General features: G+C 41.4%; 1 protein-coding gene across 4 annotated transcripts in view; it reads right to left on the bottom strand.

Moving 5' to 3' along the window:
- Positions 1-13,981, bottom strand: part of LOC308311311 (uncharacterized protein) — a 48,793-nt gene that overhangs the window by 29,426 nt on the left and 5,386 nt on the right. For all 4 annotated transcript variants that reach the window (XM_080757982.1, XM_080757983.1, XM_080757984.1 and 1 more), the window contains exons 7-17: positions 13,504-13,886; positions 11,974-12,040; positions 9,221-9,558; positions 8,278-8,308; positions 7,625-7,926; positions 6,688-6,736; positions 5,345-5,848; positions 5,179-5,241; positions 4,193-4,282; positions 3,043-3,123; positions 1,518-1,834 (exon numbers count right to left, since the gene is read on the bottom strand). In XM_080757982.1, the coding sequence (XP_080614108.1) occupies positions 1,518-1,834; positions 3,043-3,123; positions 4,193-4,282; positions 5,179-5,241; positions 5,345-5,848; positions 6,688-6,736; positions 7,625-7,926; positions 8,278-8,308; positions 9,221-9,558; positions 11,974-12,040; positions 13,504-13,886 (2,225 nt within the window). The remainder of the gene's footprint in view (positions 1-1,517; positions 1,835-3,042; positions 3,124-4,192; positions 4,283-5,178; positions 5,242-5,344; positions 5,849-6,687; positions 6,737-7,624; positions 7,927-8,277; positions 8,309-9,220; positions 9,559-11,973; positions 12,041-13,503; positions 13,887-13,981) is intronic.

Genomic DNA, 13,981 nt, shown 5'->3' with positions numbered 1-13,981 from the left:
TGTCAGAGCTGAAATCGACATGTAAATATAAAATAAATGCTTAAACAATAAACATGCAGTTAAACATGAGTACACAGAACTGAACTTTTGAAGCACGTTTTCTCAACTCGCTGTTTTCTGCAAGGCATTAATTACTCTCCATATCTCCGAAAGTGGTGGGTCAAACTGAACAGCCAAGAGCCAATGTCAATTTGAAGCCATGATTCCCATATGCTTTCATATGAAACAATTAAATTGACCGTCAGGAATGGTCACATATATGGGCATAGCAGGGATTGCATTAGGGCATCGGCTGGGAATGCCCATATATGGAGATCCCCGATGTCATCAATATTAAGCGGCCCATATATGGGAATGTCAATATATGGCCATATCGTAACGGTGTCATGCTGACCAGTGTGGTTGCCGCGACGCGAGTCACACTTGCAAATGAACCAAGTTGGTACAACACATGGATCTCCATATGTGGACTGGAGCTGACTATCATCACCTGGATCTCCATATACTGTATGAAGATTACGACACTGACCTCATCAAACACTATGGAGCCGGCCAGCAACTCTACATCTGACCTCACTGACACCAGATTCCTGAACTCCTGTTTCTCTGCCGAATTAAGAAGCTCTGTTGTTTCAGCGCGACCTTGCAAGGTCTCGCCCACAGGGGTCTTACTGGCAGTAGAAATCAGTTGTAGTGACTGTTATTTAGGCCTTTTTCTTACATTCTGACAGTATTATACAGAAGAGGTAGGTTCACTACTAGGAGGACACACTCAATGAGCAAAGATGAACCAGAACTAGCAAAAAAAAGCACCTGGTCCCTACGGGGCATTTGGCCTCTTCCTAGGCATGTAACGATACACTAAATTCACGAATCGATACAATACATACAGTATCACGATATGAGGTTTATGATACGATTTTTCACAATATTTTAAACACAAATTTCTCTCCAAAAGCACTTGAAGATGGAATAAAATTAAAGCTCACATTTCATATCACACACATCATAATTCACTACCCCCCTTTTATTTTTTATTAAATCAATTCATATCATCGGGATTCAAATCATTTTAAATCGATATACGATATATCGTTACATGCCTACCTCTTCCTGCTAGAAAGTCCCTGATGCCCACCCATCTTCAAAGCCCCCCAATATAGCGTGTCACTTCGTGCTGCACTGCTAGCTTGTAAATCTGCAATAAAAATCTTAAAAGTATGACAACTATTGATTTAGGAGGCATTTTGTAGAATCGGCCTCGGGCCTTTAAGGATTAAGAACGGTGCCCACATGATGTGCCCAGATCAGGTCCTTACTGATGTGCACCAGAGAACTTCCAGCCGCCCGCGGGCTATAACTGCAGAGAGCCAGCGGTGTTGTTGAGCAGCCTGCACCGCTCAGTTCACACAGGTGATTTTTGCAGTTTGGAGGCAAATGTTGCTTTGAGGAAAGCTGAACACAAAGAGGGCTCTCCAATTCTAGACGTAAGATAAGATGCAAGATATGACACTTACCTTTGGAACGTTTTTACGGTACGTAATGTATGGTTTCAACCATGCCAGGCGTTGGATCTTTTCCAGATCACGCTGACTCTTCTTCCGTTTCCTACTGATCTTTACAAAATGGTCACGCCTGGACTTAAATTTACGCCTACACTGTTCTCCACTTAGGTCGAAAGCTCTGCCGATGTCCTTCCAGGTGATGTTGCAATAATGGAATGTGTGTAGTGGCGATTCTGTATCATACAGATGTGGTTGGTTCCTGACCAACTCACAGAGTGAATTTGAAAAACCTGGTGCCATGTACTTGTACTTGTACTTGTACTTGGAAACTGTAAATGATAAAAGTTAGAGTTAAAAGTTTAGTTTGAATCTTGATCTCCCACACATCCTTTCCAGTGAGCTATATAGTGCCGTGTTCCGTTTGCTGTGTCCATCTTTCAATGGATCAACACAACGCCCTGTACAGTATGACTCCAAATGTGGGCAAGGTTTAACCCATTTTGGATTTTCTTCTGAAAAACCTGTTTCTATGTCAGTGGTGCTCAACCTTTTTCACGTCAAGGACCCCCAGAATTATCTCTATTGGGCCACAGAGCCACCCCCCCCATCTCAAAATATGTAGTTCCAGGGACCCCCCCCAGAAGCCAATATTTTAGTTAAACATGTTCGCTCTGAAATATATATTCAAAGATTTGCGCCACATTTTGGCGACTTTTCAAAAATAGTAGACCTACAAGCTCGTAGCACGCCATTCGGTGGCGCGCTATGAGCTTGTAGATCTGATATTTTTCAATAGCTAAAGTATAACATAATGCTTAAAACACATAATGGGGTTCCCGCCCAAAATGGGTTAAGGCTGATCAGAGCCACACTTCCATTATAAAATAAATATTTAAAAACTACCATACTGTACTATACTAGCATACTGTACTGTATATCCGAAATTATTGGCATTTCCCTACTGTGTGTGATGTTCAGTTTCTTTACTCAACTTATAAGCAACTGAGAATTTTGAAAATGCTACATAAATTGCATGTATCATTATTATATATATTAAAAGAATAGAGCACCGGAGTCTGACGACAATATCGGTAGAGGGCGCAAATCCACGGGTTCATTTTTTATTTGAATTGTAATCCCCATAGGGGGATTTTAGATCGCCTCATAAGAACTGTGTTTGAAAAATAAACAAATCATCCAGGCTGTTACGCTCATATGGATATGAAGAATCAACTGACTGAGAGAAAACGCTATTGTTACTGCTACTGAATTAGTTCCAATTTCGCAGACTGTATCTAGAGTGAATGACTCTGTGTCGCAAACGACACAGAGACACCGCCCTGACAATAACACAGAGACAGCTTGTTTATTTTTGGACCACAATGCTTATTGTAGACGATATATTAAAAATCGCCCCATGCTATTTTCCATAGAGAAATGACTTCCGTGAACCAGGAGAATCGAGGGGATGAGCGAGTGACGCCAGGACTTCGGTGCTCTATTGGTAAACTAAATAAACGTGCACATTGTCCCTCACCAGGAGCAGCAATTTGAGAATGCGATGATGGTTCTGGTTGGCTCATTAGTGCAGCTGGCTCAGGCGCTTGAGTAGAAGAACCTAAGCAGACATAACAGATACAACAAGAATAAGATACAATAAATAATAATGAAGGTCCAATATAATGAAAATATCCAACACTGATTAGATGTCATTTATTATATACTGTATATCACCTAGAATAGTTAATTCAGGAATCAGAATCAAATTAAAAGTAAAAAAGTGGATGAAATTAGTTTTTGTGCATAGTTCCCATCGTGCAATTTGTTCCAAGAAATACAGGAATGGAAGAGGGGGGGGGGGGGGGTGAGGGGGTAAGGAGATCAAGGCAGGAAAGAAAGAACGTTTGAGCGCTTTTACCACAAAAAGTACAAGGGTTTCAGATCATGTAAAAGCATATTGCACAAACTGCATAGCTGTTGGGTTTCTCTTATCACAGTGAGGGGCGCTAGCCTCTCCTATGTACAGCTTTAAACATTAAAGACAAAAGTGTGTAAACACAAAAGTGTGTAAAGTGAAGACACAGATTGTGATTGGCCAGAATGAGATGATTTTTGATGACTTATGATCGAACCCCCCACTTCACACAGGTGTGATTATTTTTACAGGCTGTACAGCTGTACAAACAAGGGGTCTCTTTTCCACAAATACATTTACACATAGTACCTGAAAATGTACATATAGTACCTGGTCACATATGGATTTTCAGGCCTCAAACAAGTTGAGAAGCACGAGTTAAACTATTAATCTGATGTCAGTGGTTTACACGTGGAGCAGTTCTGCTATGCTTTGAGGAGATGACACGGTGGATGGATTAGATTAATCTAAAACAGGCAGTTCTTAGGGTTTCACAAACCTTTAAAGGCGACTTTGAGAATTCTGAAAAGTGCTATAAATTGCATGTATCATGATTATATATATATATATACCGTAATCATGTTACATGCGATTTATAGCACTTTTCAAATGACGTATACATATAAATAATACATCATCATATATCACCTCACCTTCGTCTTCAATGTTTGTGTTGCGCAATGTTTGCGTTTAAACAAACACTAAAAGCTGGACATAGAAAAACCTCAAAAAAGGTAAACTAAATAAACGTGCACTGCACATTGTCCCTCACCAGCAGTAGCAACTTCAGAATGCGAAGGTTCCGTTTGGCTCATCAATGCAGCCAGTGCAGCTGCAAGCTCAGGCGCTTGAGTAGAAGAACCTATAAGCAGACATAACAGACAATAAGATACATTAAATAATAACTGTTGCCTTTGCCTTACAATACTGAATATCAGCATTGACTTTGCATTCTGGCGCTGGGGCCTCTGGCAGCCCGCCGATAGAAATGTATGCAGAGTACGGACAAAGTCTGTCTGTATCTGTATCCATATGAATGGCCCATTTATACAGTGTAAAGTATGGCTATGGTTCACGGACACCGATTCTCCGTCCATACTGTGCATGCATGCAAAAATGTCAACTCGTTGGCTGCATGAAGCCACAGAGGTTAGGAATACATATTCCTAAACTAGAAAAAAGCGTGTCCCCTAGGGGCACAGGTCTCCACACCAGGCCAGGTCAGGTTGTGGCCTCCTGGTGGCGCTATAATAGGCCAATGTGAAAAGGGTTGTGTGTTCTTACGCCTTTGATGGCAATTGGATGATTTGAGGCATTGTGTTCCAAAAATGTGTTTTGCAAAAATCCACCTGTTGGTGGCGCTATAACAGGACAATGTGAAAAGGTGGCATATATTCCTCAGCCTAGTAGGAAAGTGCGTGAAAGATTTCACGTAAATTGCATGCTGCAAAACGGGACAATCCTGCAAACTTTGAAAGCCAATGTTAGCCAATTAGGATGGAATATGAAATATCGGACAGATCCGTCTTGAGCACTGTTGATCTTGATCCGCTATGGCCCCATCCCCATGCATTTAAAGTAATAGTACTTACTGTCACGATACATCAGTCAAATGACAATAGTGGCTGAATAAATATACTGAAGTCATCAGGATTTGGGTCATTATTTAACAGGTAAGTATTGTATGGGAAATGGGTTTATGTACAGCAGTTCTTAGGGTTACACGGACCAATAAAACAAACACATGCTGTCCCTCACCACCAGCAGCTTCTGGTTGTGTTATCCATGCATCTGTGTCAGGCTCAACTTGAGCAGAAGGACCTAAAATAGACAATAAGAGACAATAAGAGACAATAAACAACAACAACAAGAAAACTATTGCCATATAATATTGGCATAGTGTGTATCAGCATTGACAACATACTGCAGTTCTCTGGAAGCCATTCCTCGTCACCATCCTCTTCCTCAGTGCTGTGATCAGACTGTCCGTCCTCGTCACCATCCTCTTCCTCAGTGCTGTGATCAGACTGTCCGTCTTTGTCCTCCTCGGCACCATCCTCTTCCTCAATGCTGTGATCAGACTGTCCGTCTTTGTCCTCCTCGGCACCATCCTCTTCCTCAATGCTGTGATCAGACTGTCCGTCTTTGTCCTCCTCGGCACCATCCTCTTCCTCAATGCTGTGATCAGACTGTCCGTCTTTGTCCTCCTCGGCCCCCTGTGGTAACAGCTTGCTCCCAGACCTCGTCCACTTCTTTATATCGGAGCATTCCTGCTGTGCTTTGCTTTGAGGTAGTCTCTCAAGACAGACTATTGGCTGGAGCAACAGGGGCAGCGGTTTTCCCGAATATTTGACGATGGGATTCACAGATTGGCTTTGAGGAGACGATGCTGTGGATGGATTCGTACGCTGACTCTGAACCCAGGAACCTGGGGAGGGTGGAACATTAAAGAATGCATAAATAAGTAGTAGTTAGTAGTTAGAGAGTTCCTTATCTGTACAGATCATTGTTGTGGTTTTCTTCTAGAGAAAAGTTTAGAATTGCAATCAGAATTTCACTGGCCTGTATATTTGCACCTACAAGGGAAATGCATATCAACTTTATCAAGGGAATTATAACTGTAACCAACCATGATGCATCTATTTGGGTTAACTAGAATTGTATTATTTGTGTGAAGGTCCAATATAATGAAAATATCCAACACTACACAACACAAGCTGTAATTCTACATTTGATTATTATAGAATAGTTAGTTCAGGAAGTAAAGGAATAAATGGTGTCTCGTCATCATTCTGCAATTTACAGTTATGTACATATTAATGCATAATAACTATGCATTAAATAATAATTAATCTGATGACCAAATTACATCAAATGCCTAAATGAGTTAGATATAATATATAAAATGTCCATACTCCATAGTCTCATGTTTGATATAATGATACAATATTGAGTCACTGCAGATCGACAAAGCCTCATTAAAATAGTTTTGCATCTCTTCTTGACTCCATTTATGAAACCATTTACAGCAATATCATTTAGCGTATTTATTTTCATGTCCAACACCATTTTAGTGAACAAATATGCAGACAGAGTGACTCACATACATACACATAGTCCAATTACAATTGTTTCTAATTCACTTCAATGTTCAACTAATGAGTTTAAAACAAACAACTTCATGCATTATATACACGGTATGATTTTACAACATACATTCTTTGGCATTTCCCTGCTGTGTGTGATGTTAACAGTTTCTTTACTTACTTACTACACTCTCCAGGAGAGAGGGTTTAGCACTGGGCAACTCTGGTGCCTGAAACGAAACAAGGCCGGGGAACCCATTTGTACAAATAAAATAAATACAGTACATCAAATTGTGCTCTATACACAAGCTCATAACGGTTTGAACATGTAAAACAAAGATTTCTTTGATGGCATCTTAGGTTAGATGTAGACCTATTTATTTGACAGTGCAGAAACAGAATTGCCTTCCTTGATGTATTGAGCATCAACGACCATCACCTGGGCGCACACACACACACACACACACACACACACACACACACACACACACACACACACACACACACACACACACACACACACACACACACACACACACACACACACACACACACACACACACACACACACACACACACACACACACACACACACACACACACACACACACACACACACCTCCCCTCTGCATTATTCTACTACTGAATCTCATTTCTCTCCAAAAGCACTTGAAGATGGAATAAAATTAAAGCTCACATTTCATATCACGCACATCATAATTCACTACCCCCACCCCCTTTATTTTTTATTAAATAAATTCATATCGTCGGGATTCATAAGCGTGTCACTTCGTGCTGCACTGCTAGCTTGTAAATCTGCAATAAAACTCATAAAAGTATGACAACTATTGATTTAGGAGGCATTTTGTAGAATCGGCCTCGGGTCTTTAAGGATTAAGAACGGTGCCCACATGATGTGCCCAGCTCAGGTCCTTACTGATGTGCACCAGAGAACTTCCAGCCGCCCGCGGGCTATAACTGCAGAGAGCCAGCAGTGTTGTTGAGCAGCCTGCACCGTTTAGTTCACACAGGTGATTTTTGCAGTTTTGAGGAAAGCTGAACACAAACAGGGCTCTCCAATTCTAGACGTGAGAAAAGATGCAAGATATGACACTTACCTTTGGAACGTTTGTACGGATTTTAATGTATGGTTTCAACCATGCCAGGCGTTGAATCCTTTCCAGATCACGCTGACTCTTCTTCCGTTTCCTACTGATCTTTACAAAATGGTCACGCATGGACTTAAATTTACGCCTACACTGTTCTCCACTTAGGTTGAAAGCTCTGCCGACGTCCTTCCAGGTGGTGTTGCAATGTTCCATTGTGTGTTGTGGCGATAATGTATCATACAGATGTGGTTGGTTCCTGACCAACTCACAGAGTGAATTTGAAAAACCTGGTGCCATGTTCTTCTTGGAAACTGTAAATGATAAAAGTTAGAGTTAAAAGTTTAGTTTGAATCTTGATCTCCCACACATCCTTTCCAGTGAGCTATATAGTGCCGTGTTCCGTTTGCTGTGTCCATCTTTCAATGGATCAACACAACGCCCTGTACAGTATGACTCCAAATGTGGGCAAGGTTTAACCCATTTTGGATTTTCTTTCTGAAAAACCTGTTTCTATGTCAGCGGTGCTCAACCTTTTTCATGTCAAGAACCCCCAGAATTATCTCTATTGGGCCACAGAGCCCCCCCCCCCCCCCCCCCCAAACTCAAAATATGTAGAAAATATTGGCATTTCCCTACTGTGTGTGGTCAGTTTCTTTACTTACTTGCTACGGGAGCCCTGGGCAACTCTGGTGCCTGAAAAGAAACAAGCAGAAACCATTTGTTGTACAAATAAAAGTGGTAATACAGTGCATCAAATTGTGCTCTATACACAAGCTCATGACTGTTTGAATTATCAAATCAAAGCAATACAGGGTGATTTAAGCGAATAACAAATTAATACAAAATTATAATTATAATATTTTAATACAATTCTCAACTGAATTAATTTTGTTAGGCAGATGCATTAGTAGAAAGCAGTTGAGGTGACTGTTATTGAAGACTATTTCTTCCATTCTGAATGACAGTATTATACAGAAGAGGTAGGTTCACTACTAGGAGGACACACTTAGTCAATAAGCTTAGATAAATGGTAAATGGTGCATTTATATAGCATCTTTATCCATTTATATAGAGCACCGAAGTCTGACGTCACTTTCAGTAGAGGACGCCAGTACACAGGTTCATGTATTCTTTTAGTTGCATTGAAATCCCCATAGGGGTGTTTTAGATCGCTTCATATAAGAACTGTGTTTGAAAAATAAACGATACAAACAATATACGTCACGCCCCAGCTGTCAACACATTGCGTTCCTGAGATTCCTCATTGACGTAAGCTCAGCTGGTGGTGACTTGACTCGTACTAACCACGAAACTTGAAAGTGTGAGAACTATTGATTTAGAAGGCATTTCATAGAATCGGCCTCAAGTCTTTAAGGATTAAGAACGGTGCCCACATGATGTGCCCAGCTCAGGTCCTTGCTGGTGTGCACCGGAGAACTTCCGGCCGCCATCGGTGTTGTTGAGCAGCCTGCACCGCTCAGTTCACACGGGTGTGATTTTTTGCAGTTTGGAGGCAAATGTTGCTTTGAGGAAACCTGAACACAAACTCTCCAAGGGCTCCTCCAATTCTAGATGTTAAGATAAGATGCAAGATATGACACTTACCATATCATAATTTGGAATCACAGGTGGAAGTTGAAGGTGTGGTATCAACCATGTCAAGCGTTGGATCAGTGCCTCATCACGACCACTCTGCTGCTCCGGATCTTTCCTAACGGCCTTTACAAAGCGGTCACGTATGTACTTCCATTTACGCCTACACTCTTGTCCACCTAGTTGTAAGGCTTTGCCGACGACATCCCAGGTGGCGTAGGAATATTGTGTGCCGTGTAGTGGCGATGTAGCGTCGTACAGATTCGGATGGTTTCTGACCAACTCACAGAGTCTATCGATGAAACCTTCTCCCATGATGAAATACTTCTTCTTCCTACATTTCTTGGAAACTGTAAATGATAAAAGTTAAGAGTTAAAAGTTTAGTTTGAATCTTGATCTCCCACACATCCTTTCCCAGTGAGCTATATAGTGCCCGTCCTTTGCCGTGTTCCGTTTGCGGTGTCCATCTTTCAATGGATCAACACAACGCCCTGTACAGTATGACTCCAAATGTGGACAAGGTTTAAGCCTGATCAGAGCAACAGGACTTCCATTATAAAGATGTAAGTGAAATATTTCAATAAAGTACCAAACAAAACTACCCGGTGGCAGTACTTTTGTTGGCACAGATGGGTGGAGTGTTTTGAGGGATTAGCTTCCAGGGGGGGTTGAGAGAGCTTATCGATCAATTAACCAGTTAGTTGATAAGCAGGGTTTTTTTTGTTTTTATTTGAGAATCTTAATTTCCTTCGATAATTAATGTCTAACATAAAAATCTACATTTTACTGATATACAGAAGGAATACATTCCTTAATCAAATATTTATTTGATCATTTGAGATACAGGACCAGGCAATGGCATCTTTTATGAGGAATAAAATGAAAAGTGCACCGTCTTGTCTGTCACATCACATGCAAATGCAGAGACTTGTTTCTCTGGCTACCAAGGTGGGGGGGGGGACTTTTTTAACCGGCCCACATGTGCGTTCCTCGGCCACGTGCGTGGGCAGACAGCATTACATTCACAGAAAACCACCCAATGATAGAATAGAATTTGTAATTCATTGTTATGTTTAATTGAAGAATTGGTTGTAAGAGCCATTTCTTTTCTGTTCATTTTATGTATTTATCATTCCAAGGGCTTGGTCAAGGCCAAGGTCGACCAGGTTATTTAATGACACCTGATGGAATGCTTGGTTGTTGTCCTGATGTGAAGGCAAACAGTTTTTTGACTGTGAGACATACGCTGGTGATTTATATGGTTTTGACATTCTTTTTTGCCTTATTTTTATAAAAAAAATTGTGGCTTTCGCCTTTATTTTATATTTTTTATGGAGGGACAGACAGTAGGCTGACAGGAAATGACATGACATGCAGTAAAGACCCGTGGCACACTGCTAGACTGGGTTACCAGGCAAGGTGCCTGGACCGTTGAGCCACGGCCCAGGCCTTTTTTTTCGTTTTTAATACAAGTTACAGTGAATAAAATATCAATTTTGAACTTTAAGTCAACGTTTGGACATCAATCTTTATATCACACATCTAGACTAGATCATCGGCGTTGGACAACCAGTAGCCCAAAGTAATAGGACTTTGACGCTACAACGGTGATTCATTGATAAATTATTAATTGTTATCATCCTTAGTAATTCCATAAAGACCCATTTGAGCACTCGCTTAGGGGATAAGGTGTTTGTCAATACAAACACCATATTCAGGGGAGGGAAGTGGGACGGGCAGGCTCATATGTGTCACTGAAAGTACTCCTACGGAACCGGCACCCGTCAGTGGAGAATGATGAATGGCAGGAGTAGGATAGAGGCGCTACATCCTGTGGTGGGGGTTTACTCACTGGCAGGAAAGCCAGTAGGGTAACACATAAACGTGAGGGCAGGAATTAACTGGCTTAATGATTAATTTCGGAAGAATAAAGTGTAAAAACAATTGGCTAAAAGGGGGAAAAAAAGTCTCCAGGCTTTAGTTTAGACATACAATTGGTCCGACTGTCATTAGACTGACAACATACCACAAACCCTAACCTAACCCTGACCGCAAGCACGGAGCAGTGTATGTTCGACCGCATGTCCGGCCGTCGTTTCCACATGTCGTTCCGTTGGTGTGTCTAATCTGCGTGTGCATTCCTCTCTAAAGCCTATATCCGTACTATAAATCCAGTATGAACTAGCCTTAAACGCCAATTTAGTACAGAAAAAGATACAGACTGGGTGCCTTCGTCCATACTCTGCATACATTTCTATGCGTTGGCTGCACGAAGCCTCAGAGCTTAGGAATACGTATGTAAAAGCATGTAAAAGTATGTTTCTCTCCCCATGTCCCCCATATATGGGGACTAGGTTGGCGAAAAATGGGTTACAAAATCTTGGGATCCTTTTTTTTAAGGAATACGTATGTACGGAGCAATACCCAAGGAAACCTTAGAGTGGCAGTAGTGAATCCATGCAAGAAGCATATGGCAGTGGTGACAAGTATGTAAATTAATACACGTCACGTATAATTGAAAATCAAAAGAAAGTTGGCCTCCTGGTGGCGCTATAACAGGCGGTTCTGGAAGATTTGGGGCAGAGGTTCATCGTTGGCATCTAGGGAGTGTGTGGGTTAACTGTGCCGGAGATTAGCTGGTAACAGACGGACGGACGGAGTTCATAAACATACTCTCTCCCCATGCCTTCGGCCTGGTGGAGACAATGATCCTTTGGTTGGAAGCATTTGTAAAGGTAAGTGCAATGTTTAAAATTTCCCTCACCAGCAGTAGCTGTATCAACTTGGGCATGTGATGATGGTTCTTCTTGGGCACTGGGCAACTCTGGTGCCTGAAATGAAACAAGCCGAACCCATTTGTACAAATAAAAGTGGTAATACAGTGCATCAAATTGTGCTCGATACACAAGCTCATAACTGTTTGAATTATCGAATCAAAGTAATACAGGGGGATTTAAGCTAATAACGTCAACAAATTAATAATAAATAATTATAATTATGATACAATTCTCACAACTGAATTTATTTTGTTAGGCAGAGCGAGGCATTAGTAGAAAGCAGATGAGGTGACTGTCATTTAGGCACAGTATTATACAGAAGAGGTAGGTTCACTACTAGGAGGACACACTCAGTCAATAAGCAAAGGCGAACCAGAACTAGCAAAAAAAGCACCCGGTCACTTTGGGCATTTGGCCTCTTCCTACTAGAAAGTCCCCGATGCCGACCCTTCTTCAAAGCCCCGCAATATAGCATGTCACTTCGTGCTGTACCACAAGCTTGTAAATATGCTATTGAAAAATAAACAAATACATCTTGAAAGTGAGAGAACTATTGATTTAGAAGGCATTTTGTAGAATCGGCCTCAGGTCTGTATGGGTTAAGAACGGTGCCCACATGTTGTGACCAGCTCAGGTCCTTGCTTGATGTGCACCAGAGAACTTCCACCCACCCACCCACCCGGCCGCCTGCCCTTTCATGACGACGACAGGCCCGGAAAAGCATTTCCCATGCATTTTCCCCCATAGACGTTTAAGAAAGTTTAACAAAGCAAACCCGGATCTTGACAACTCCTGACAACAAACACAATTGTTTGGGACGAACAAATAATTAGAAAGAAGTTTTTTTTTTAAGAAAAACACTTTTTTTAAATTATTTGTTCAGTCGAAAAAAATTGTGTTTGTTGTCATGAGTTTTTACAATCCGAGTTGGCTTTGTCCGAGGCTTAAAAGGTATTTTTTGGTTCCCGTCCATAAATTAAAAACACAACCAGCAACTACCAAATTATTGGTAGTAGCTGGTTGTGTTTTTTGGGCTTTTTCTAAAGTGTATAGTAGTTGCTTATTTGGGATTACTTCCTAATGTTGAATAAACCAGTGGTTCCCACATTTCTTAACGTCAAGGAACCCCAGATTAATATGCAATTGTCCACGGACATCCATTTGAAAATGTTGTTAAAATGTTTAAGAAATACTCAAAATATTATATTTAAATAACAGATGTACAACCTCACAATATGTCGCTGTGAGCTTGTAGATCTGCTATTTTCATTTCTGCTTGTTTTCATAGACCTAGCCACTTGTTTCTCTTGCCAAGTCTGGCAACACAGCAAGAGGAAAAGGAAGTTATGCACACACAAAACTCAAAGACTTGGTGGAATGGGGAATAGGAAACCTGGTCAATAACTGCAGGGATCCAGCAGTGTTGTTGAGCAGCCTGCACCGCTCAGTGCACACAGGTGTGATTTTTGCAGTTTGAACTGGCAAACGGTGCTTTGAGGAAACATAATGACACTTACCATATCATCATTTGGAACGTTTGTCATCGCAGAAAACAAACGAGTTTTAAGGTATGGACTCAACCATGCCAGGCGTTGGATGTTTGCCAGATCGTGACGAGTCCGCTTCTCCGGATCTTTCTTACTGGACCTTACAAAACGGTCACGTATGGCCTTCCATTTAAGCCTGCACTCTTTTTGACCTAGTTTTAAAGCTCTGCTGACGTCGTCCCAGGTGGAGAGGAGATGCGTTCTGCGTAGTGGCGATGCTTCGTCGTACAGATGTGGATGGTTCCTGACCAACTCGCAGAGCGTATCTCCAAAACTCCGTGCCATGTACGACGTCTTCTTCTTCTTTCGTGTGAAGTTAGAGGTCCACCATGTCATGGAGTTGTTCTTGGAAACTGCAAATGATAAAAGTTAAGAGTTAAAAGTTTAGTTTGAATCTTGATCTCCCACACATCCTTTCCAGTGAGCTATATAGTGCCTGTCCTTTGCC

This window comes from Protomyctophum bolini, assembly GCF_963924005.1.
Source record: "Protomyctophum bolini genome assembly, chromosome: 23".
NCBI classification, from domain to species: Eukaryota; Metazoa; Chordata; class Actinopteri; order Myctophiformes; family Myctophidae; genus Protomyctophum; species Protomyctophum bolini.
This window is presented reverse-complemented; position numbering and strand designations above follow the sequence as displayed.